Genomic DNA, 27113 nt, shown 5'->3' with positions numbered 1-27113 from the left:
GCACAAAGCCAGTAATAGGAAAACATTAAGAAAGTGTATTTTGGTTGTGAATTCTTTTGGAACTATGATTGTACACCATCTACTGCTTTGTGTTTTTAAATGAGTTTAGAAACCAACTGCAGATTGCATAGACACATTTGTGCACCATGTCAAACAACTGAAGTGGTCCTTTTTTCTTTCTTTGTAGGGCTTATGGAATAAGTTCAGAAACATAAAGTACTTGAAAAACAAAAAATGAAACTGGATCTGTATGCCATTATGCATTTCCCTTTAGCTTATGCCTTTACATGTAGCCTCGAACTAAACAGTCACATGCTGTTGTTATTCTTTTGGCTGTATTCAGTCTACAAGATGAACAGGGCTCATATAATAAGTTACTCAGTAATTTTTTCCTCCATATTGTTATGTTTATAGCTTCAAACCCTATTTATTGCACAGTTTGAACCCTATTCAGAAAACATCATCCTACATGGCCTTTTCTTTAATATTAACTCTGTAGTATCTGAATTGTCCACAAACATTAATAAGTTTATCTTTACATGACCTTCATGTGATGAGGAAACTGTAGTATTCTTATTTAATAAATGCAAAGTGCATTGCCAAAAAATTGACAAAGATATTGTATTTCTGAGGACTTTAAAGTAACCTTTTTTCTTAGATATGACATTTCCCATGTCTTGGTCTTAACCAAGGCGAAGTATTCAATATACTTGCCCTTTTTCTGTAATGGGTTAGACATACAAGAAAACATATGTAAACATGGCTTGGTGGATTCCCTTCCCTTCCCTTCCCTTCCCTTCCCTTCCCTTCCCTTCCCTTCCCTTCCCTTCCCTTCCCTTCCCTTCCCTTCCCTTCCCTTCCCTTCCCTTCCCTTCCCTTCCCTTCCCTTCCCTTCCCTTCCCTTCCCTTCCCTTCCCTTCCCTTCCCTTCCCTTCCCTTCCCTTCCCTTCCCTTCCCTTCCCTTCCCTTCCCTTCCCTTCCCTTCCCTTCCCTTCCCTTCCCTTCCCTTCCCTTCCCTTCCCTTCCCTTCCCTTCCCTTCCCTTCCCTTCCCTTCCCTTCCCTTCCCTTCCCTTCCCTTCCCTTCCCTTCCCTTCCCTTCCCTTCCCTTCCCTTCCCTTCCCTTCCCTTCCCTTCCCTTCCCTTCCCTTCCCTTCCCTTCCCTTCCCTTCCCTTCCCTTCCCTTCCCTTCCCTTCCCTTCCCTTCCCTTCCCTTCCCTTCCCTTCCCTTCCCTTCCCTTCCCTTCCCTTCCCTTCCCTTCCCTTCCCTTCCCTTCCCTTCCCTTCCCTTCCCTTCCCTTCCCTTCCCTTCCCTTCCCTTCCCTTCCCTTCCCTTCCCTTCCCTTCCCTTCCCTTCCCTTCCCTTCCCTTCCCTTCCCTTCCCTTCCCTTCCCTTCCCTTCCCTTCCCTTCCCTTCCCTTCCCTTCCCTTCCCTTCCCTTCCCTTCCCTTCCCTTCCCTTCCCTTCCCTTCCCTTCCCTTCCCTTCCCTTCCCTTCCCTTCCCTTCCCTTTCTTACAGAGTAGGTGAGGTTAGTTTGTTTTGATGGAATAGGTAGAAAAGAATTGGTAACATGTTTTCAGAAATTTCAAGAGACCAGAAATTCCTTTTAGGTGAGAGTGAATGGTTGTTTTGCAGTAGTCTACATAAAGGATTTTGATTTTTACAAGAAATATCTGGAAATTTATCGCTCTGAATAAGTAATGTGCAATTGAACAAAAGAGGGTATTCTGAGATGCTGTCAGTTGCGTGTTTTCTTGTGTAGAAGTATTCTGTAAGCTTCTATCAATAGCCAGAAACACTGCCAGAACAGAGGAATTGAAAAAAAAAGATAATGAATCTGCCAGATCCTTCCTACAAAGGTGAATGTTCTGCCAGAAATCACATTACCCGGGAATTCCTCATCTTTTCAGACTGGCAGTTTTGTTGGGAAAACTCTTCACCTGCAGCAGTTGAGAGGTCAAAACTATTGTAAAAATCCCAAGGTCTCTTTCTGCTGCATAAGAAAAGATCTATGGCAGTGACTTTCTGGCATTTTTTTTCTGGGACCCCATAAAATTTTCCATTGCAGGTGCATTTTCCTGTATAGCAAATTTAAGCCAACTGACAGTAAGCCAAGACTTTCCTTAATTACCCTTTTTGGTCTCCTAGAACTAGTCCATAGACCAAAGGGGTCTGCAAACCACAGGTTGAAAACCACTGATTTAAGTAAGGGGCAACAGTTAATTGCTCATGTGTCATTGTTAAAATGAGCATCAATTCAGTCTTGTGATGAACTGTCTTTTTGCTGTGACTAGTGATTATGTTTTTGTGGTGGTATAATTGCTAGTCTAATGGAGGTAACTAAGGTTAACAACAGAGCTAAGTAAATATCATAGAATTATTTCCTGTCTTTATCCTGTTGAGATAGCAAATATATTAACACATCCCAACAAACCTCCAAATCTATTATGCCCTGAAGGAGGGTATTTGAGCTTTACTAATATAGGACAGATTGTATGCCAGATGAACCCTAGTAAACATAACTTTCAGGTGATAGTTTGTTTTCACAGGAATATCCCATTAAAACTTGTGCAGGGGTTTGGACATGTAAAGAGCTATAGAAACTTTTATTAACTGTCATAATTCTAAATATTTTACTTGTTGATACTGAATGTGGCCCCGTATGACATAGTTGCTTTGGTTGGTTGAAAAATAGTGCTGATTGTAAATTGTGAATGAGCCTGTGGTCTGCAAAAGTAGCTGTAATAAATTGTAAGGTAGGTGTTGTGCCTGTTCATTTTCCAAACAATTTTTGAGGTGTTTCAGCCCAGAAGCGACGGCTTTTCTGTTACTGAATAAAAATAAGTTTATCAAATTGGAGAAGAATATGTGGTTAGACCTACGTTTGATAGCTTTACTCCTTTGGCAAAAAAAAGGCAGAAGGGCAGGTAGATGTGACTAGTAAGTACGTCCCTAACTTCAGGTTTTGTACTCAAATATGTGATATGCTGGCAGCACCTCTGGGCATGGGCTAAATGCCAATTTATTTGGGGCACAAAACCCTGGATCTTGCAGGCCTTTAGAAGGGAAAAGAGCGTTGTGCCATCGTCCCTGGTTCAGCAGTCACCATCCCAGGCACTGAGCCGCCAGACATCTGCATAAGAAGGAAACTCAGTTTGATTAGTCCAGCAGAATAAATAAATTATCTCTCAGGTGAATATTTACAGCACTTGCGCAGATGCTTGTTATTACAGAAAGAGCAAATGCTTGTTAGTCTCTAGGAATGAAGTTCAGGTCCCAGGAGAACTGCTGAGCACCCAGCCTTTTGGCGGCAGGTAGGGTCATTTTTAGTGCTCCTCTAGACTTTGCAGAGGATAATCAAAACAGTGGTGTCATGTAATTTACTCAAAGGCATTTCATTATTTAGATGGTTGTGGAATGACCAAATCCAACTGGTATGCACGTGGTGATCTGGTAGTTTTGAAGCAGATGCAGTTTTATAATGCAGGTTTCAGTTCATATACTGGAATGACTTAAAACAGCTATATTTTTTTTTCCTAGCAAGCTATAAATGAGTCCTTGGTTTGCAGTTGTATTCAATTATTTTAAACCTATTTACAATGTATTCTATTGTAAAGCTCTGACCTTTGATCTCCAGAATGGGTGCATGTCTTTTGTGGGAAGCAGGAAGTCTTGGGGCAAGTGACACTTGCAGCGCAGTTTATTTTACTTAGACTTTGATTCCCCTCCTCCCCCCTGTTTCTAGAACTGAAGACAAATTTCTGTTTCTATTGGATTATAAACAGGTTCTGGATAGCTTCAGCTGCTGCATAGTGCAGTGATATTTTAATTTGCTGGGTAGACATGTTTACTGTGTACTGTGTAGTTTATGAGTGTTACCAAAAATGAGGTAATCTTGCATCTTGGTTTCCATGTGTGAAACATTACATGAGCTAATGCAGCTGCACCACCGCTTGCTGGATATTAGTAGACTTTATTTGTACATAAAGTTTATACTGAACTGCTTTAAATATTTGTGCTAAAACTAGTAGTGCTGCTTTTTTAATGTGTTTTATATGACACTGATGGATGCCGAATTTCATGAAGCAATCTAAGAATGTATAGTGCATTTCTGCTTTGTATGCCATTATTCTCAGTAACGCAGATTCCAGAGTGAAATAAAATTAATGACAAAATTTTTAATTTATATTCAGTTAGTGTTTCAGGGACTGGTTCATATTAAGTATACATAGGAACAGTAGCTTCCTAGCATACTGTAGCACTCTTAAAAACATGCACATTCTCTCCAAAATCTGGATTTGGAATTTGAAGTGATACATGTGGGTTGTGAGAGTACAGAAAGTTGATTTCTGCTCAGGAACATGTAAAGATTTTTCTGTAGTTCAGTTTTACCTACCAAAATCCTTGAATCATCGTGTTTTTTAGAAGTCTGTGATTTTAGCATCTGTGGCTGTATTATTTTTACTTAATTAAAAATATTGCACATTTTCAGTTATGCAGCTAGTTAGGAAGGTGAAAGCTGTAATACACAGTAAGCTATAAAATATGTCAGCATATTTTGCTAACTCAAGTGTTAACACTTGCATGTAATTTCTTGGGTTGAACTTAATTTATGTTCTTTTTTATAAGTCAGAATAATGGACATCTGTATAAAGTACATTTTAAAAGACACTAAAAATTATTTTGTATGTTTAAGTGCTTAAAAGTACGTACTATAGAAACAGGTATATATGTATTTTTATAAGCAACTTTAAAAGGGCCTCCTTCTCCTGAGCATGTGTTCTGAAGATCTCCAATGTTATCTCATAATTTTCTCAAAATAGAGTTGGAAATTATTGTTATAACTTCTTTTTGACATAACATCAAACAGATGTTACGGAAGTTTGTCTTTAAGCACTTACCTGGAAAAAGTAACTAGTTGTTCAGTGAGCTGCGGGATTGCTGAAACCTGGTTTCCTACGTATGTGTGTCCTTTGCTTCTTACCATTCATCCCTTAGCAGTAACTTCAGCTTCTCCCAAAAATTCCTTATGGCATGTCTGCTTTTGGTGGCTGCCAGGGAAGGGCCAGTGTGCAAATGTTGACTTATTAGACACAACCAAGTGGATATTACGTAGGTTACGTACTGCCTGGCTTTCCTGTGGTGAGGCTATCTGTTTACCCCTCTTGCCTGTGTATGACCATGGATTTTCTGAAAAGCTATACAAATTGAATTATCTTTGAGACTTTTACCTGTCTTTCAAATCTGCTTGAAATAAGCCAGAGATTTCTGTGTTACTAAGGGAGGAACAGACACACAGACAAGGAACTCGGCACCTAAGGCTTATTTCCTTAGGGAACAGCATTAGAAATCAAATTTGAATTCAGTATTTTAAGTTCTTAGGATTCTTACATAAGCTGAACTCAGCACAAAAGCTTTAAACCACCAAATCATTCTCATGAGTTTTACAACTGGATTTGTACCAGTACTTGAATCTTCCTTTGTTGTGTTTTGTTTCCTCATTTTTGTTACTTGTATGATGGATATTACCGATATATCTGTTTATGTCTAAATAATACTTCAGGTTCTTCCAGTATGTTTGCTCCTTACATATATTAGTCATTATGATGTGTCTAATCAGAGGGACGTGGAGTTATTTTGTGCTGTTGGAAAAAAATGACCATATGGCATGGTTTAGATTTTGTTTTGCGAAAGTCCAAACTTACAAATTTTCTAAAGGAGAAGTCTTTGGGATTTAGTTATTAAAAAGGAGAGGGTTACTATATATATACAATTAATGAAGTCCTTTATAACAGAAACAAGTTTCGAATTCTAACTGTTGGTAATATTTCTATTTAATACCCCTGCGTGTGCTGAGATCAACTTAAGGCTTGATGCAAACTTAGTTGCTTGTTTTCATATTTTTATTAATTATGTGCTTTTTACTAGGTGTATTAAACAGCTTGTTTCCCTTGAGTGGTCCAGCAGCTGTAAGGCCTTTGAAAATGTTCATTAGTATACGTCTAGTATACATCTCACTCAATATAACGTGAACCTCCCACTGTTTTATGTAGAAGGATCTTTAGGTTATATAGTGAAGTTAGTCTACAATCCCTTTTTACTTGTATTTTCCAGTAAACCCTTTCTTTGAGGCTTTTCCATTTTTAATCTCCAATAAACCAGGCTTTCTCACTTTAAATTTTGCCATAGTTTGTGGTTTTCCTTAAGCTCTTGCGCTTGAAATTGTTAGTTTGCTGGAATGTAAGCTTTTATCATTTATTAGTTTCTAAAGCAATTTTCTAATTCTGTGGATAAAAGGTTGAAAATGTGAACTTTGAAGCCTCAAATCTTCCTAGACAAATAAAAAATACACCATATTTTTGAGGTCTGAAATTTTTGATAATGATTTTCAGCTCCTAACTCTTTCATAACTGGGAAGAATGAGTTGTGGCTTTTGGGAGCTGGCAGTGTAGGCTCTCTCATTCCTCCTCCTGGTTTCCTGGTGCAAACTTACTGAAGGAGTGAAGGTCACAGTCTCCTCTTCCTCCCTCTTCCCTGCTGCAGAGATCGCAGTTACTGGTCAGGCAAGATTATACCATGTTCTGCTGGATTTACGTGGTTAGGCAGCCACCATCGCTTTCTTTCTGTTCCTTGTAATTCTGGAAGGTGCTAGCCTTTGGCCTATTTAAAGGCTTTTTGCTGTGTGCTTTTGTATTGCCCACACAAGTTTTGTGCAGAACTAAATACATTTCGTTGCAATGTTATCATCTGGTGGCAGTGAAATGACTGTAAAACAAACACTGAAACACAAGGCAGCTGATGAACTTTCTGTCTAAAACTGAGTCACAAGTTTTTAAAGGATCTGGTTTCTGCAAGCACCTTTATTTTTAGTTTTGTGCATAGAGTGTGATATTGAATTTCTTACATGTATCCTCTGCTCAGGACAAATAAGATAATTTTTTAAAGCACTGCAATTAACACAAATCGATTTAAAGAACCTTTTACATTCTATTTCTAATCTTCCAGTGTTCAGGAAAATATTTTATCATCACCTTACAATTTTGGGCCAGAAACAAACATAGCAATGTCAAATATGAAACCGTACAATTTTAACTGTCATTGTATCTTGATAATGATTTTTCCTACATATACACTTCCATTTTTGCAGCCAAAAAGTTATTATCTTCCTCTGTGTTTGTGTGTGTACACACTAAGCTGAACATCTTTAAAGTTTTTAGTATTGCCAATAATCATACGCTAAAATTTTCTTTTCAGCACACAACAATAGGCCTTTTCATACATAATTTGAAGTATAAATCAGTGATTAGGCACTTAATTGGCTAATAAATCATAGCACGTTTCCCTTATTTACTGTAGTGTTGTGCTAAATCTTTATAATGTGGCCTCGTGTACTTTTGTATAAAAGAAAACAAAATGTCTTGTTTAGTGTATGTACGGTGCATGAGTGACATAAATATGTAAAGCCTTCTGTGGTGTTTACTATGTTATATGAGAAGTTCCTGTGATTACATGCCTAGGGATTTTATGAATGTACATTTTAAAGGAGGTATTGAAGTTTTAGATTTTACGTTGTACCATGTATATATTTAGTATGTAAATAACAAGAGGGAGCATGCTCAAGCTGAAATGAATTTACAAAAATACATGGAATAGAACTTTTTCAAATATATACATTTGTGATTCTGATTGTTATAGTATTGATTCTCAGATTTTTATGATTAATTCTGTTAATTTTGAAAGTGGCTGTTTAGTTGTGGTTTTTTGTTTTTTGTTTTTTTTTTTAATTGGTGAACTGGGGATTTATTTAAATGCTTTAAAATTTTAGAAGGATTTTAGGTAGCAGAATCTCTGCATATCCTTTCTATTAACAATGCAGATTACGATATTTCGGTATTTCTAGTGTTCATTTCCTTATGAGTTGGGGAACAGGATCATTTGATATGTTTGTTCTCATTTAGAGGTTGAAATTTTCCAAAAATATGTAATGAATAAAATAACATCAACATTGCCACAACTAAATAATGAATAAAGGCTGAGTTAGTTACAAAATAATGAAATGTAGAAGTAGACAAATCTTTTCCTAAGTCACTTCTCGCCTGTGGACAGGCACCGGTCATTTTATTGTTTGCCTGCATGTGAGGAAACTGGGGAGGGTGGTTGTTCCAATAAAGATTGGGATTAACATAAGCGATTTATAAGTATTTAAGGCATGAATTACATTAAATTATACAACTAGCAAATTCTGTCATCTCAGTGGCAAAGCCATTATGTAAAATCACTGGAAGTTTTCCTTAATTATGCTTTCAGGAACAGTTAAGCAGTGTTTCAGGATTCTTCCATATATCTACACATATGCAACCCAAATGTATCTGGATTTTTAGTTTTTGTAGGAAGTGGAATACTGAATATAACATGATGATTCCAGTCCAGCATCCTGAACGCTTTCATTTGTAATGTCAAAATGGTTGCGGATAGTGCAACCCTAACCTTAACCCTAGGGTTAGGGTTATTGTCCAGCTGATTGTAGACATTAGGACAAGTGGCAAATCCTGACTTTGTCTAAAAGATTTCTTAGTCAGATGGAATCTTTCTGTGTGTGTATTTCCATGTCACCTGATCTCTGGAACAGATTCTCAGTATTGCTATAATAGAAGTTTGCTTTGAGAGAGAAAGGAAAGGTTGTTTCTTTTTTTATAGATCTAAAACTTCACACTGAAGTATTTTATAAAGCGAAAGTTCTCTAGCCGTAGTGACAATAACAAGATTTATATTGATATAGAACAATGTTTCCAAGCAGATTTTAGTATGTGTTCATGCATGCCAAGAGAAGTAGTAGAACACACTCTATTATTACATTTCATTAGAAAAAATCCACCTGCATGGAGGGACCACATAAATGTCCATTACTTTGATGTTTTGTTTAATTATAAAATGTTCACTTGAATTTACTGACATCCTGGGGGGGTCGGGGGGGGAAGTATGTGGAGAATTGAGGGCATTGTAAAATGAGGTATTAGTAAATGGTTGCTAGTGTTACATTAACAAACATTCAAAATACTCTGCATTAAGGTCGATGTACTCAAACAACACTACCCTTTCTTCTGTGCGACACCCCGCATTAAATACAGCAATAACTCAACAGGACCAGTTAGAGAAGTTCATTTTACTTTGGATCATTTCGTAGTAAACAAACATGCTCTATCTAATCCTTGTGTGGCAAGAATTCTCTTGTCAGCTTGTCACAGAAATAAACTTTTTTCAAATGTGGCTCTTTATTTGTGGTCAACCCAGGTATTTCTTGTAACAATAATGAAGGAGAGAATCAGACTAAGGTAAAGTTCTCTCCAAGGAGAACTAGCTGTTTTTACGTTGATACTCAGAGTTTTCGTAACCATTTATTTCAAACCCCACAGTAGTCGGAGGGCAAACATCTAACTGAATTTGGAATTGAAGCCCAAACATTTGATTAAACAAAATGGTAACTTCCTGAATCTTCTGCAACCAAGGTGTAAGGAAAAACAATCTCCCCACATTCAGTTATCACATATATCATAATGGAAACATATGTGGCTTCAGTAGTTTATGAGTATGGGGCAAAAAAAGGATATTTCTATTCAGAAATAGAGTCTACCACAGTCATAAGTAACCAAGTTGTATAATGCTACTAATGAACAGTTTGATTAATAACTGTTTTCCATTTGCCCACTTTACCAGTCCTGAAATTATCCCATCACTGCCTATTTATTTTCTATGGTCATGATATCATATTGTGTTGTATGTTGTTACAATATGATGAATGAAAACTGTTAAAAGAGTGGGAGTCAATCATTAAGCTACACCTTTTAAGCAAAGATTGGGTCTATTCTTTGATTAACAAGACTGCCGTAACATTTAAACATAGTATACACTTACATTTTGATTATATTTCTGGTCCCTTTTCTTCACTTGTGAGCTAGAAGTTCTTGGCAAAGCTGAATATACAGAATAAATATAAACCACGCTGCAAGGATGGGACCACTCAAAGAGACAGAGAGAGGAGAAAATGATTTAATGCAATAATGATTTTAGCTATACACAAGGCATCCCTTTTTTGTCTCGATTTGTTAAATTACCTGACGTCTCCATGTGTAATTTAAACAAAATTTTGTTCTCTAGTCTTTTTTCCTTTTGAGCTATCTTCTCAAGGAGAAGGATGATAAATGGAAACATAAACATAGCATGAGAATGTGAACTAGTTCCCAAACATTTCAGTGGTTTTTATAAACAACTGGTCATTGTTACCTTTTGCTGGATTACAGTTTCCTTTAGAACAACAGTGCTCTTCAGCTGCATTACAAAGTTGATTGTAAATGTTTTCACATAGTTGCTTAAAGGCTTTAATGTTTAAATAATGGTTATATAATTATACATTGTTTAAACAATTAGCTTTTAGGTCTAGCAATAAGCTCACATTTTATACACATGCTACCACAAATGATAATGAAACTGCATTTTAAAGATACAAACTGACCTTAGAGTGAGCAACCACAGCGTAGGGACATTGGTTTCAATTTTAAAATTTCATTTTTAACATGCTCATTTTCATTTTGAACATGAACAGTGTTTCCCACTGGTCTCCTTGGTCATCCTGTGAACACAGACATGGTCAGCACCTAGTTTGTCTCCTTCTGAACCTCATTTTCAGCATTCCTAGTGCATTGTGTGCCCTCTTCTCTGCGCTAAGAAATGCCAGCTTGCATCTCGCTGGCATGGGCAGGCACAAAGGCTTGTCTGAAGCTTGAACTGGAGTGCCTTGGAGGGGTAGGATTAACCTCATAGCGTGTTAGCTGTCCCCTAAGACATCCTGGCAGCAGTTGATTTATATTTTGAAACAATCGAAATAACAACAATTGACACAATAAATTAAGATCCTGCTTGGTGTTTTGAAAAGTCTCCTAATATTTTATGTGCACTGTTTTTCCTTACATCGTGATTTGATTGCCTTTTTAAAATAGCATAGAACTGCTTTTTTAGTCTTCTTGAACTGCATTCATACACTAATTAAATTAGGAATTTTTTTGATATATGATAGTTTAATACAGTAGCAGAAAGTCTAACAATAAAAAAAAAATCACTCTTTAAAAATTAAATACATTTTATCTATTTTATAGGAGCCCCAAACATTCTGTGTGATTTCAGAAAGCGTATTTTATACCCATAGCACATTTAAATTTTAGATACTGTACTTCTTTAACGACTTTCTAATTTATACAATTTTTGTTTCTTTGTCAAAACATTTAATTATATCATGTCTTGAAGGTGTAAAGCTGTCAAATAAATCAGAGGCTCAGTATAAACATTTGGTGAATTGCTTTTGCTACCATACTGTAGTTGTTACTGGGCAGTTAGTGGAACTTTTTTAAACGCATTTACTCAGCAGGTACAGGACAACACTGGTACAATGAATTGCTGATTGCTTGTAAAACAGCAGGTAGTAATGCCCTCACTCTTTGTAATTCTGCTTTGTAAAATAAAGTGGCAGGATAGCGTGGCAGAGAAAGCGAATGTGCAGCGAATATGTTTCCTGCCCAAGAGCTGCTGGAGATTGCCAATCCCATTTCCAAAAAAAAAAAAAAAGGTAAAATTGTTGCCGTTTTCCATAGCGCAAAAAATGAAGTTCCCACCGCTAAAGGTGACAAACCATGTTCACGCTTTAAAAAGTCTGGCAACATGGGCAAGAAATATAGAAAATGCAAAGACTAGATTTCTTTATGAAGGCCTTAATATTTGTATTTTTAAAAAACCAAGCAAAGCAACAAACCAACAACTTGCAAGTGTCTTTAAAATATTTAAACTTCTTATGAAAAGAGAAGAGTCTTCTAAGGTGTATTTTTAACCAATATTTTGTTCTCCTGTTATTACAAACTACAGGCTCCCCAACGTGGGGTTTGGATGAAGTAAATTAGTTCTACTTTGAAGCTTTTCTTTTCTCCCCTTTTCAAAGTGAATGGGGAGGCCCTTGAATGAAAGCTGCTTTTCATTAGTGCCCCCACATACCTATTTGAAAGGAAGAGCTCTTTTAGCACATACAAACACTGGAGTAAAGGAAAGCTTCCTTTTTCTACCAGAAGACCATCGGCTAAACAGCTCCTCGCTTCTCTTTCCAGTCAGGTGGTTTCCAATCAGAGTTAATTACTCCAGTCATTTATTCTAATCACCCTCTTCGTATGGCCAGCAGTACTCTGTCACGGGGTGGCATCGTTTGAAGCCGGTTAGGTTTGAAAGCCACTGCAGGGTACTTGAGGCTCATTAGCGAGGCCTCTCCATGCCTGGCTCTGGATCTGCTCCCTGATTAACTCCCCGTGCCCCACCGCCGCCCCCTCCCCTTCTCCAGCCCCAATTAACTCTTGCCTCGCTGCTTGCCTTTTGCTTGCTTCGGGACAGACGCGTCTGGCTGCGCCTGCATTCAAAACACAGCAAGCTCCGAGTCGGAAACGCATATGAATCGCGCCGTTCTGGCGAAACGCAAGTGCGTTTCCCCGCTCTGCAGAAATGGAGTGGGGTTTTTTGTGGTTGGTTTTGTTTGGTTTTGTTTTAATCTTGCAAAGAACGAGTGGCTGCGGCAGTGATTTTCTGCAGCACTGCCCCGGCCGTCGGGCGGGGAAGCTCCGGCGGCGGCCCGGCCCCCGCTCCCGCCGCATCGCAATCGCATCGCATCGCATCGCCGCTCGGGGCTGCCGGTCCTGGGGAGGAGTGGTCCTGTCCCCTCCCGAATGAGTCCCTGGCCTGTAGCTCGGAATCAGGCCGGTTACAAGCTTGATGCGCCTTTCCCCCCCGCCCCGATCCTGCAGAAAGGTTTCTTTGCTATTAGGCACAGACCTGGCATTAAAAACCAAACCAAATAAAAAAACCTGGAAAATTGAAAATACAGACTTACCAGACTGTCTAAAAACGGTGTTAATTTCCATTATGCTCTGCAGATAGGACCTTCAGATGTAGGTTCTAGGGGTTGGAGCAGGTATGTAGTGCTCTATTGTGTGGGTGTGATGGTGAGGAACCACAGGGACCTTCAACGTTCCTGGCTAAGATCGGGCTGTTGTGGCTCTGAACAACCGTGACTTTGAGACAAGGACTTGATAGTATCCTTGTGCTTATCTTACTCTGAATAAAAACACTTGCATGCCACAGGCATTGGATTTTAATTTAAATAAATTATCTGTTGGTGTTACCCTTGGTCAGAGTAGGTAGTTTTATTAGAACTTTAGTTGAATAAAACCTTGCAATTTCATTGTTGCTACTTAAAAACTTTGTGTAACATTGTGTTGGTTTTTATAAATTGTTTTTGTATGTTTTAGAACTTATTCTCATAGTGGCAAATAATGTTCTAGATTGGTTGCTTGCTTCTTTGTCCTCTCAAGAGCAACAGCTGTCTCTGAGAGTTCAGCCTCTGAACTAAATGATCATTTGGAAAATAGGAGTTGAATACTGTTTTATCGCAGTATGTTTTTATTTTATTTCTAAATTATGGGGGGTTAAGGCCATTGTCTATGAAGAAAAAGATATTGATATAAGGGAAAATTCTAGGTTTTTCTAGCATCTTATTTAGCATATAACTGGAAAAATAATTAATTGAAATGTTACTAACTCACCATATGGTTTTTCCGCGTATAACCTCTACATGTTAATAGTATTCATCTCCTACACCCTCCCCACTAACATGGTTCATGGCAGAGTAATATAAAGGTTATGAAAAGTTTGCTCTCAACTGGCTACAGAATGTCTGTTGCACTTGGAGGTGTTTATGCCTTGATTTCCTGAGCATGCTTAATATACTCAATATATACTTACTGTGTACAGCTGTCACAGTGGAGATTTGAAGCAGTTTAGGTGAAATAAGGGAATAAAATCTAGAACAAATTAAACTAGCTACAAGAAGGCATTATGAGAAAAACTAGTTGAAACTCAACATGTGATGTGTGATGAAATAAGAATAAAAAAGAGATTTCACATTTTCTAAGGATGGACATTTTAAGAAGTAATTTACAAATATAATCCATTTTCAGTTTTATTTCTTTCAAGCATTGAACCTGACTCCTAAGAGCTCTTTGTTTTGTTACAAACTCCAGCACTAGGCAAACTGCTCCCAGGGAGTGTGAGACAGCCCAGGGGAACCACTGGGACAGGGCAAGACAAATAGTCAAGATGGGGGCAGCATCTTCCTTAATCAGAAGACTGTGGAAGTGCTTGTCCTAAGGTATTTGATAGAAGGTGAGCCACCCTGGAGCTTGCTTAGCAAACATGCCAGAACAATATGTTAAATGAGAAGCTGCTGTGTTTGGGCAAGTTCGCAAAGAGCATTTCTTTTTCCAAGGAGTATCTTCCACAATTTTTTTTTTTTTTTCTTAAATGCCAAATGTGGAAGCTGATAGTGATGTACAATTTCTCCCTCTCTCTGTCATTGTTGAAATCAAATAATGATTATCCCTTGTCATTCCAGTTAAATGACAACTTTAAGGAGTCTGGTGTCCTTGCCAAACATATCTTGTATTGTCATACTAAGCAACGACTCAGAGCATCTTTATAAGAGATCAGGACTTCATTGTTCATAATCATTGCAAGGAATCAAATCCTGTCCTTATCTATGTGCATTTGTCCCAGAGTGGGTTACACATTTATGCCATGTGATGAGATAGTGCTGTTTCCTGTTTTTGTAACTGTTTGATTTATTCAGATATGGTACCCTAATAGCCTTTGTAAATCGTGCATTCTCTTCCCCAAAAGCTCTTGAACACTTCCTATTCTGTGAATTAGCAGACAAGTCCAATGACAAGATTAAAATTACTTGTCTGCCTGACTTGCATCTAAACTGTAGTTTAAATTTTAAATTCCTTGACCTTTTGTCATGCCATTTCCTAATCTTACGCAATTTTTTCTATAACATTTTTTCCCCTGAACTGGCTTTAAAGACAAACTAGATTAGTCTCTACAACTCTTCTGAGATGTTTGCTTGTGCTATTTGCAGTGATTTGCAGACCATGTGTTTGCAACCATTTCTGTCTCCTCTTACATGCATACTAATACTTGTTGATCATCACAGTTGTGAATTGCATATACAACTGACACATCAAAGCACAGTATAAATGCTGCAAGCTGTTGAAACAGTGCAAAAGTAAAGCAACAGTCAACTTTTGGGGATTACAGAGTAAATCAGAAAGAAGAAATGTACAAGCAGATTTCAATGTAGAATATGTTAAAAAAATCACTAGTTTCTCCCAGTTTGAAATGCATTGTGCTGTCATTAACCAGACCGTATGTGTAGGCTTAAACTTAAATTTGAGGATTAAATGGGATGGAAATCTATAGTAGCCAGCCTAATACTTAACATGAAAGCTGTTTGAAGTGTAGTGTTGTCTATGTTCAAATAAACCTTTTTTGCATTTTGATCATGGAAATTCAGTTCATGTTTCAGACATTTTCTAAAACTTCATAACCTTCACTGTGTTCACTACGTTTCACCATACGTTCCGTTACAATTATGCTAGCTATGTATTCATTTACTAATAACTAAGCTAAAACCCCACCACTGGGTAAGTGTTCTCCAGTCTCCAGGTGTTCTCCACTTTTCTGAATTTCAGAGTTTGGCCTGTTTCTAGCTTCAGTGAAAAAGCTTGTTCAGCCTCAAAGGCGAGCAAATTTTACATGCTTTCAAGTTTTGTAGTGTGCGTTTCGCACCTCTCTCTCAATGCGAAAGAATCTGTAACATTAAAAGGTGAATCACTGTTTACCATGACAAATGCCCTTTTGGAAATGTGTAGTTTGTCTTCGGCTCATACTTGACATTCGGAAGCAACTGTAATCATGTTGACAAGGCTCAAGGAGATGCCATGTGGAGGTCCCTTGGTTAGCAGTATGCGAGTTAGCTGCAGTGTTAGAAGCAGTAAGCTGTGTTAACCTTCTGAGAGGAAAGACATATTCAGCAGCATGGGATGCTAACACGATTGTACAGCCTCACTGCCAGCTCCATCAGTACACGACACTGCATTGTGAAATACAGTCATATCTTGTGGGATTTTGGTGTTTGTTTGTTGGGGTTTTTTTTTAATACAAAACTTCATTTAAACGAATTTGACTGGGCCAACTGTCAGCTGTGTGGTTAACTGCCTGTGCTTCCATGCGTAATAGGTTCCAGATTCAGGCTGTCAGTCTTCGTGCAAACAAGTGCTGGAGGAACGGGGAGAAGAATTGCTGAATTTCAGGGAGAAGGGAGCTTCCTGCCTCCTTTTGGTGCCGTGTGGGAGGATTTTCAAAGGGGATTTTCCTTCACTGTCTTGGCCTGCTGATACTACTGATTCTTCTGGAGGAGATAATTCTCTCAAAACATAGCAGACATTTTTAAATGTGGACAAAAAATGCAGGGGTGGGGTGGGGGAAGGTGGGAATGGTGGAGAAATCAGCAACACCTTATGGTGTTGTAAATTCTTCCTTTTAGCCATGTTCGTATTAATAAATGCTTATAGTCTAACTGGTTGTGGTTATATTTTCTGTGTGTTTCTGTGGAAGGACAAGTGCAGGCCATATACATCAGTATTATCATAGTTATGAATAATGATAGCCATTTGTGTAATTACACAACTGTAATTAATTGTGGCTCTTATATATATTTTTTTTCATGTAGGGGAATTTCATAAAGACCTCCTGATCATTTTTTGTTCACAATTCTTCTGTATTTTTTCTATCTGTGGCTGAGAAGAAATCAAACAAATTAGGAAGGGACCATTCTTGGGATGCCTTTTGAAAAGCATCTGTACGTTTATGGGAGCCAGTTGGCTGAGACAGGTTTTGCCTACTCTTTTTTTCAATGAGGAGGGTAGTATGGTCACAGCCATGACTGGTGGAATATGTGAACAAGTGAGGTAAGCCAACACGTGAATTCGTAGTTGATTAACTATTGAGTACCAGTGTGCACGCTCAGTAGAAAGGATATACCAATTACATGCACTGTAGGCAAATCAGTCTTTATTCAGCAGTGTAACATTGTAACTACACTGCTTTGGGACTCGCCTTGGCTTTATTTAACTTGGTTTCAGTTTCTCTGCACTAGGGTGTCATCCTTGGAGGTTTGTGTTTTTAAGTCTAGCTCTCCAAATGTTCCAACAGCCGTATGCTTGTGTCTTCTTCTAACGCGTAACTTTGAAGTTCCCGCAAGGCAGGATGCTTTACTTCCCCTTTCCGAGTTGTTCTACTATGAAGTCTGTGGAATTGCTCACGTGAGTGGAGATAAACATCCGTGTAAATGTTTTCACTTTTGGTTCTTAAGGTAGATGTCCGAACTTTGAAACTTAACAACAAAAGTGCAACATTTGTTCTGTTTATCTATGTACTCTTCATACTAAATTGCAGCAGTTTTGCTTTAAAAATATTGCTCTTAAATTTGCAGATTATCGTGGGTATACTAAGAAATATTTTTGAAGGGTAATCACTGCCCTTTATGGAAAGAGTAGCCAAGAATGCCCCGAGGCAGGTTTTCATATTCGTCTCACTTTTTTATAGACATTTCAGCTGAGTTTAAAGCCAAATTTCAAAGGAAATGTAGCTTTCATTTTATAAAATACGTAACAGCTGTCTGACCTGTCCATTTAAACGACAAAATAACAGTTGGAGACTGGATAGAGAAATCGCCAAAAGATGCAAAAGTGCTTGAGATTTTTAGCTAAACATGCTGCTAATTAGCTCTTGTTTTGGTAACAGTTACATAAATTCAGGTCAGAGTTTGAGTCATTAGGTTGCGGAACATTTTTCTTTGTTTATGTGCTGCTTATGCAGAGTATAGCTTCCCACAAAATTCTGTTTCATTAAGTTACACTATTACACAAATTTTCTCTTTTGTCATTACTTAGTACCTTATTGTTAAATACGGAGAATTAGAAGGAGCATAGGAAGGGGAGTTTATCTTTCAGAGATTTCCTATGTGTGAGCTCCTTCTCAGGTTCTCAATATCCTTTGCTCTATAAGATCAGCCTTCTTGTGAAAAACATCTCAGTTAAATCTTTTTACTAAGATTATATAATTCAGAGTTATTTTTCTATTTTATCCTGGTATTGGTAATCAAGTAGAGAAATAAAATGCTAACTTTGGTTATGACAGTAATGAAGAATACACTGGCAGTGCACTTCTGGGCAGGATTTTAAAATAAAGGAAAAGTGCGTACAAAAAAAACCCCTACAACTAAAAATGAGATAGTTCTTATAACTTAAGCTGTAAAGTAATTGCTTGCTTTCTGAAGTATTTCATGTTCAAAACAAGTTGCAAAATACAGTAAATAAAACTGTGCACATTTGCTCTAACAGTCTGCTTGGAATGGTTATTTAGCAAGTTAGAAACCACTAATTATGTAAATAGTTTTGGTGTCTGTTTCATGCTTTTAAAATTTATATTACCTCATGCAGAACTCGCAGTTTTTTTCTGTAGTACATCTGCTGTCCTCCTCCTCCTCCTCCTGATATCTTCAAAGCAGGCTTGAATTCAATATCTTTCTAATAGCTTTTTATACTTCTTTTTTTTTTTTTAGATGTCTACCTGTGTGACCAAATAGTGTTGCTGGTGAAAGGGTATTTGCTAATTTACTTCTAAATACTAGTGGTTACTGAGCAAACTAAAAAGATAAAGCCAGCACTTCAAGAGTTAATACGTTATTAGGAGGACAGGAAATCTGGCAACTATTGCAGAAACTAGACCTAATGGTGCACACAAACAATTTGTCAGTCTTGGTAAATGTGAATAGCTTTCCCCAAAGTGGCTGCTTTCGCTTTGTTTGAACAGCCTAAACTTTTCCTTTTTGGACTTTAAATCTTAGAAGTGAAATGTGATCCACATATTGAATCAAAATAATTTAATTCAAAACATATTTTGATTGGAACAAAGTTGACATGGAAAGAAACTCTAGAATAAAAAAAAAAAGTTGAAAGGACTTTCTATCATATATTTAGCAGGAAAATTTGAAACAGTTCTAATTAGGCTGAAAACCCCAGCCTTCTTCATTGTAACATACAAAGGTCATATATCAATGTTAGGGCAGCATTACCAACTAGTGTCTGAAAGCCTACACATGGAAGCATAATTCTAGTTATTTGGTTTTGTAGGGTTTGAGGTTTTTTTAAAAGTACATGCACACACATACTTCCAAGCCAGAACATGTGCTTAAAGTAGTTACCTGGTACTACAGTTGTGCTGGTGCTTTGGTGTGTTCAAGAAGAGTATTTTTCACATCAAAATTGTATTTGTGGTAAAAATATCTGAAAACCTAATTCATGCTTTTTCTGTTCATAAATAAATGTTTTTCAAATGGAACACAAAAGAAGAGACTCAATTATTTTAAGTGCTTCAAAGGAAACTCCGTACTTCAAAAAGGAATTAAAATATTTAGCCCATTAAAGGTAATAGGCAACTATTTGTACTTGAGAATTGTAACTTCTTGCTTGCCAATGTAGTATATTCCTGAGTGTTTTTTTTAATTGGGTGAATAGGAAAGATTATTCATGTATGAGAAACAGACACAAATCTTGATTCCAAGGGTATAATATTGTTTGGGGAAATACATCATAATAAATGGTTAGAGCATTTATACTGGAAAAAAGGAAAAATCTTTTCTAACCTGCTAGTTTTACATTTTTGTCATCCCAACCATGTTTTACTGAATCATTTGTATCAGTGTGTGACTAGTAGTCTTCAGTTGCTAGCAGGAAATTATTCTTTCTTCATTCATTTCAGAAAACAAGGCAGAAAAAGATGCACATAAAATAATGAATTTCAGAGTTGTTCTTTAAGTAGTTTTGATTGCACATATTTAGTGACATCAGAATGTCATTTGAAAAATATTTATGAATAAATGAAAATTCCCATGTATGATCAAAACTTCAATTTGTTGATGTGTCTGAAGCGTTCCTACCTTGGGAATGGAGAAATGGAAGTTACTAATAGATGTTTGTGTTTGACATCTGTATACTGTACTTTTTAGCATATCTCAAGTGTTTTAGTCTCTGTCTAATAGATCTCATTAAAGAAACAGATATCAGCCCCAAGACAGTTTGTCAAAGTTAATATGAGTCCCTGTGGACAGAATTGACAATTTGTGTGTGGCTTCACGTGACAGTCTTTTCACGGTCTTATTTGATCCTTAACAATTGGGCATTAGTCACTGATTTATTTTACAATAACTCAATAGGATTGAATATTACTGTATTATGCTGGCCATTTCAGAGGATTTTCTTGTTTTGCACATTTTCCTCGGAGCACACAGTAAATGATGTACTGGGTCTGCTGTGGGAGCGGTAACAATTGATTGGTTTGCTTTAAGAGCAGCATGGGAAGGATGTTAGTATCCCATCGCTGCATGCCATATTTAACTTGAGCCTTAATGAGCACTGGCTGTCCTAGACACTTAAGTAATCCGAAATGCTTATCATTCGACATCCTTGGTTTAGTTTTGCAAGAGGTAAATGCTAACAGTAACTTTTTTAAAAAACCCTCCTTTTAAAAATGGGATAGTTGTGCAAATTGGAACTTTTCCACTTCTCAGATTTTTTTTTTTTTTTTTTTTTTTTAGTCAGTGCCCTTACTTAAATAGTATATACCAGTGCGGCTGTAAAGTGCATCACACGCACTGGAACATTGTGTTGTTTTACTTGAAAATCTACTTTATTTTTTAATCACTATTCAGTCTGTTAACTGTTATTCCTCCATCAATGGTGTCATAGCGTAAGCAATTCCCTCCAACCAAGAGCTTAACTGTGAACCTGGAATGACAGGCAGGCTTATTTATCATTTGAATTTGTGTGCTATATTTGGTCTGTCCTTCAGTGTTCTGAGTATTGATGCCGACTGTAGTAATTTTTCTTTTAGCCCTTGTATTTGTGATTTAGCAAATAAGAAAGAAGATTTAAAATGGTCTGATGTGGAAAAAAATAAATAAAATTGTCTACTTTTGAATCAGAATAAATTAAGCATATAAAATAATTATAAACTTAAAAAAGAGAAGTGAATTCAGGATGACTCCCAACCATTCCATGAAAAGGCAAAGAGTGTTTTAGTTTTGCTTTTTTAACAAAAAGTCACATGTATATATCTGTTAATCTGAGGAGGTTGCAGAGTGATATTCCTGTAGTTATTAATGTCCAAGTGTTTTATGAAGATAATATGACCCATTACAAATCTAGCTTTTGAAGAAAAGGAAAATATGAACAACTGCTACATGTACCAACCATGTATATATTTAAAAGGTCACAAATCCTTAATGCTATTTTTCCTGACATTAAATAGTTATAGTGATAACAGTAAGTATATTCTAGGATTAATTTTTTTTTAGCAGGATAGCAAGAAAATTAATTCCTATCATTGTCATTTGCTGAGCCCTGTAGAATTTTATGGCTGCACATTGCAGTATTATGGACACTCAGGAGACTCCTGACTGGTTTTATCTTATTAAACAATTTTGAAATCATTAATTTTTAATTGGCCTGCTTGTGGTTTTTTATAGTTTTAATTGTGTGTCTGTGTCTAAATGTTGGGGATTTTTAATTTAAAAAAAAAAAAGGCAAAAAGTAATCAAGAAAAAATCCTGTCTAAGCATATCCGTTTTAAGGTATTTCCATATGATCATCCAAAGAGATACTATACTGTGTGGTAATTCATTTTAAAGAATGCTTTCAGCAATTCAGTAGCTGGGAATCCTAATAAAAATAATAATAAAAAAAAGAATGATATGATGTAAAAGATATGTACAGGTCTTTTCTTGATTGAAAGTTCTAATTAAGTGAATCGAGGAAAATTAACTGAAATTAGCTGTCAGAAAGTCACATTTAAATGAGTGATGATCTGGTGTGGCAGTAAACATTTAAATGATATAAATTGCCATTTAAGTGTATGGTTTAATGTTTGTCATGCATTAATATGACATGAGACTGCAGTGACAATCAAGCAGCTTGCTCTAATTTGAACATATTTAGGGCTTTTGTGTGGAGTGCACCACACAAATTAAGACAATTGCTGTTTTTATGTGTCAATTTAAATGTTGTTTTCAGGCATCGGTTAATGAAACAAACCCATCATTTTTGTGTGCAAATTGCAGAGTGATTTTCTTGGTTTTCAGATTAATTTTAACTTCCTCTGCTCAAAATTAGGAATTTCCTTTCCAAGGAAAATGCCATTAGTTTTGTTAGAAGAAGAGAATATCAGACTTCGTTATGTTCTTTCATCTGCTCATTCGAATAAGAAATACATTGAACCTTCTGAATAAAATAGAGAAAGCTGGTGGTTTAATCCAGATGAATTAACTCTTGAGATGACAGTGATTTTTAAGTTATCTTTTAATATATTTGTGCTGTATCTTATACCAAAATGGAGAGATTCATTATTATTTGGGTGCTTTTGCCTTGGGGTTTGGATTGTAACTGGATAACAACCTCAGAGAAGTGGCTTAATCATTCAGCATAGTACTGTTTCTGTATACATTTGTATAAAAGATACATACAAGCAATGCATAAAAGTAATAGCAAGTTTCTATTCCAGCATCTTAAATAATTTGTACCCTAGCCTCCCTACCTAGTTCAGTTTCCCCAAGTCTATCAATCTTCTGTCTGTCTGTCAGAATCAGATTATCATGCTGTTATTATTCACTGTGCAGATCACACAGAAAAGCGCAATTTCATCTTGAGTGTTCATAAAAACATAGCTGGGCTGTCCACAAATGCATAAATGCTTTCCACTTGCTGCCTTTTTCTTATTCTCACTATTAGAGTTTAAAAAGCAAGGACTTATGATCAGCAGAATTAGAGTAGGGTTAGTAATGAGACTCTGACATCTGTCACAGGGCCCACCTTTTTTTTGGATAGAATGTCTAAAATGCTGTTATCGGTTCTGTCTTTGCTAAGATAATTTTGTACACTATTAAAAAAATGCTTCTACTATTACTAAATGATAACTATCTGGCAAACTCAAGTTTATGTATTTTCTGTGTGTGGTTTTTTTTACAGGCATTAGAAAGTGAGTTTGTTTCCTGCCAGCTTCACCAGTGGATTGATCTGATATTTGGCTACAAACAGCAAGGGCCAGAGGCTGTTAGGTCCCTGAATGTATTCTACTATTTGACTTACGAAGGAGCTGTTAATTTAAGTTCAATAACGGATCCTGTATTGAGAGAGGTAAGTTTGTACTTTGAATATAGGAAAAGAAAATCTTTGTTAACCACTACAGTGTTGAAAGTATAAAGGCTCCTCGTTGTTCAGGGCTACCAACGAATGTTCAAATCTTTGTGTTCCCTTGTGGTTTGGCTAGAGGCCAGTCAAATGCAAGGCACCTGAACCAGTCGTCACAGCACGCAAAATTAAGAGAACAAGCATGCAAGTTGTTCTTAAACTTTGTGCACCTTGATTCATGCAAACTGGATGCGAGTACAGAAGTGAATGTTCAAAGATTGCTTCAGTGGCTGAAGGCAGTCATTTTGTTCACTAATACTGGATCTTAATGGCAGAGGACAGTAAGCAGCCTGGATTGGACTTGCACTTTTGAATTAACTAAGCTACAGTTTTAGCACGTCTCTTTTAATGAAATCCTGCATATGTACTGCACATCAAATACTGTGGTTTTGTAGATTCCATTATTTTTGTTTGGCTTGCTATCAAATTAATAATAACTTGTCCTGTATTTTTCATATGCAGAAGTAAACATTTAAACATTGGAAAGATCAGTAGTCTCACTCAGAACCATTCAGAAAAATCTGTTTGCTAAAGCATCCTTTAGGATATTGTGGGCTTAAAGACTCCTTCCTCCTCCCTCTTTTTAAACAGCTGTTTAAAAAAAATGAAGGTGGGGTGGGTGGTTAAAACTGATTTTTGATTTGTTTTACATCCTCTGTTCAGGTAGTACATTGGTATCATGTATAGCTGTAAGTATATTAATTATAGAATAAATGTAACTGGTACTTGTTATGAAATATTCTGAGTCCCTGAGAACAAAGAAATATGAATGCTATGAACAATTTCATTTAAAAGGGTGGCTAGATGTATACTTACAGGAAATGTATGTGTGGACTGAATGAAAAGAATGAAGAGATTTCTGCTTACAAATATTAGGTTTGAAGTTCACTGTACAATTCTAGGATAATTGAAGTTTTTGTCATTTATTGCTTATTGAAAGAAGGTCTGAGAAGTAAGCAATGATTATTTAAATAATACTATTTTTTTCTGTACATACTGGCCATCTGACTGTTGGGGCACCATGACAGCCTCTGTAGGGAAATCACATTGTAGCAACCTTGTGGGTTGTAGCTGGCTTGTGAGTGCAGTGGAAAGGTTTGGGGAGTGCACAGGGCATGTATGGGCACACAGGGGTTGACTTAAGTAGCGAAAGTGATGACTGGGTGTCATCATTATGTGGGTTGCCGTCAGTCTGCAGATTGAATCTTGGTCCATTTTGAACTAAAATACAGATGTTGCACATAAATATCTTTAATTGAGCTAAGAAATGAGATACTGGAACTCTTGGCTTTTAAGAAAAAAAATGTCGTAATCTGGGTTTGAAAGAGTTATTGACCCAAGGGTACTCGATGGTACTGTTCACCCTATCATGTTTTCATTTCTTTGATAATGTTTGTCCGCTGTACACTGACAAGGAAATACTCTTACTTGAAAGAGTATTTATTAGACTCTTGAAGTACTGGGTTTAAGTGTGAGCTGAAAAACAGACTGGACATTGTGTGTGATTAATATCAGCTCAGACTTTATTCTTAATTTTGGTGTTAAAAGAGCAATCATTTATGAAACTCATACTTGAAGTAATACCAGTCAAAATAGCAGTCGGTCACACAGAATTTTTATGTAGTTTTAAATTTTTCTAGAACAGTTCTAGTATCAGTTTAACTGTGATCTGTTCTACTTGAGTCGTGGCCTGAAAAAATGTAATTTAAGACCAGGGAAGGTACAAATCTGTCTGGAAGTGTGGATCATCTTAGTTAGAGAGACATTCATTTTGGACTTCTATAAATGTATTAATATATGTTACCAAATATTTTTAATTTGGCATGTTTTTGTTGTATTTCACTACAGTGTTTCTTATTTTTGAGTTCTATACTGCCTGAACCGAGTGGCGTATAAAAACGAAAACAGGAGAGGGAGAATAACAGTGTTGTTCAGTTCATAATAAGGGAGTAGCTTAGCAGAAGAAGAATTTCAAACCCTACTGATGGTGTCAAAACTACAGACTGATGAATGCAGGCAGCGGAATGAATGGTATCTTGTAGCACTTTCATTCTGTGTTACTTGAAGATTGGCCTAATGGAATATTTTTATTTGGTATTTTTAAGTAGGTCATTAGAACAATAAAAAGATTCCTCTTTAGTTAGGTATCCCTAGCTATTTACATGTATTTTGTAAAGGCTATTTTTGTATTATGTAAATGTGTATATGTAATTTGAAATGGTACATATGATCAGCTCTGATATGATATTGACAGTGCAGAGATTTAATGAGTAACATCACCAATGGTGAGTTATTCTGTTTTTACTTATGAGTAGAGATGAAAGTAATAAAAAATCTGGTTGCGTGTATATCTATGTGCATAATCATTCTATATCTATGTGCTAAATGAATTTATCATGCACCTTTGACAGCCTCACCTTCTTCCTGCTTACTAATCCATCTCCCTGAGGACCTGCACTAACATTCTGTACTGCCGAGCAGCTTCAATCAGCATTTATTTTTCTCCTTCAGTCAGCTTGCCAGAAAATATTTCTTCTTTTCTTCACCAAATTCCTGTTTAGAGGCCAAACGAGTTTCTGATCTGGACAATTAACGGTATTTTTAGGCAGGCATGACAACATAGATTTAGTATCTGTTTATTAGGCAACTATTAAACCGGAAATTTTAGTCTGGATTTCTTGGTTTCAAAAAGGGTGCTTTTGGCTTTCTCCCCTCAATAATGTTCAGAGGTCGGGTCTTTAAATCTTGACAGTTGTAGCAGAAAATGTATTTTTATTTGCAAACCTAAAACAAGGAGAAGCTTCTGTGTACTGAGAATTGCAAGTTACTAAGGCTTAGGTATCATATGGAAATAATAGCATGTGTTTAAACCATGGCAATTTTTCCACATAGATGGTCTATGCTAAGCCTGGACCACAGTAGTAATGAGAAGCCTATGATGCATGTGTTTCTGAAGTATCTTCACAGATAAATGTATGGATATTGGTGACCTAACTCATCAGTAGAGGCCACACACAGAATAATAGTGGAAGGAACTAAGGGGTGGAGGAGTTTAGGTTAATGCAGAATTTCCTTAGGTCTCCTAAATGGCTCCAACTGGCACCTTTATTTTTATAGGCAGTCAGGTTATATATATTACAAGAAGGAAGCACTCGTCTAGGAAGGAAAACTACTTGATTAAAACCATATTCCAACTTTCTTTTTTTTTTTTTTTTTTAAACTGAAAATGTAGAACTTTTACATCCTCTCATACTGCTGTGAACAATTTTTTCCTGCCATTCTTTCTGCCTATGGGAATAAAGGAAGTAAAGTATTTTGAAAGGATCTGACTGCTATAATAGAAAATTTTAAACTAAAATGCAAACCTTGAGCCACATGCTACCTTTTTGGCAGATAAACCCTGGGGAGTGCAAAGCTTGCATAATTCAAAGGCAAATCTCAGGGGGAGGGGAGTAGATCAAGAGAGAAGGGTTTGAGTCAGAGCCAGTGGGGGAAGGGAACTGCAGGAGAAGCAAGGCAAGAGGTCCAGTATATCTGCTGGCATATTTGTGCACTGCTCATCCCTGCAGAGACCTTTTCTTCATCCCCTTTTTGTCCTCTAGTCATTTTAGCAGCATTATCAACTCTGATCCTTGTACTTGTGTATCTTGCTGAAGGAGGTTATGATTGCGGAGGGAAGTTGCTGTTCAGTTGACAGGCAGTAAATATCACATCTCTTTCTGCTGGAAAATACGGTATTTGCCAGCAGAGGTGTGCTACGCGACTACCTTTTGTTGACTCATTCTTGAACACCTTGTTTTGATCTTTGGAACTCTCGATCACAAGATCTGCTGTGAAACGGATTTTTTGTTGCCTGTGTGGAAGAGGCAAGGAGTCACAGTAGCAC

At 36.9% G+C, this 27113-nt stretch overlaps 1 protein-coding gene across 4 annotated transcripts in view; it reads left to right on the top strand.

Moving 5' to 3' along the window:
* The window catches only part of LRBA (LPS responsive beige-like anchor protein), a 412983-nt gene that overhangs the window by 329306 nt on the left and 56564 nt on the right, over positions 1-27113 (top strand). For all 4 annotated transcript variants that reach the window (XM_065634945.1, XM_065634947.1, XM_065634944.1 and 1 more), the window contains one exon: positions 23006-23173. In XM_065634945.1, coding sequence (XP_065491017.1) covers positions 23006-23173 — 168 coding nt within the window. The remainder of the gene's footprint in view (positions 1-23005; positions 23174-27113) is intronic.

This window comes from Caloenas nicobarica, chromosome 4 (assembly GCF_036013445.1).
Source record: "Caloenas nicobarica isolate bCalNic1 chromosome 4, bCalNic1.hap1, whole genome shotgun sequence".
Lineage (NCBI taxonomy): Eukaryota > Metazoa > Chordata > Aves > Columbiformes > Columbidae > Caloenas > Caloenas nicobarica.
Note: the sequence above shows the minus strand (reverse complement) of the source record. Positions and strands in the feature narration are given on the sequence as shown.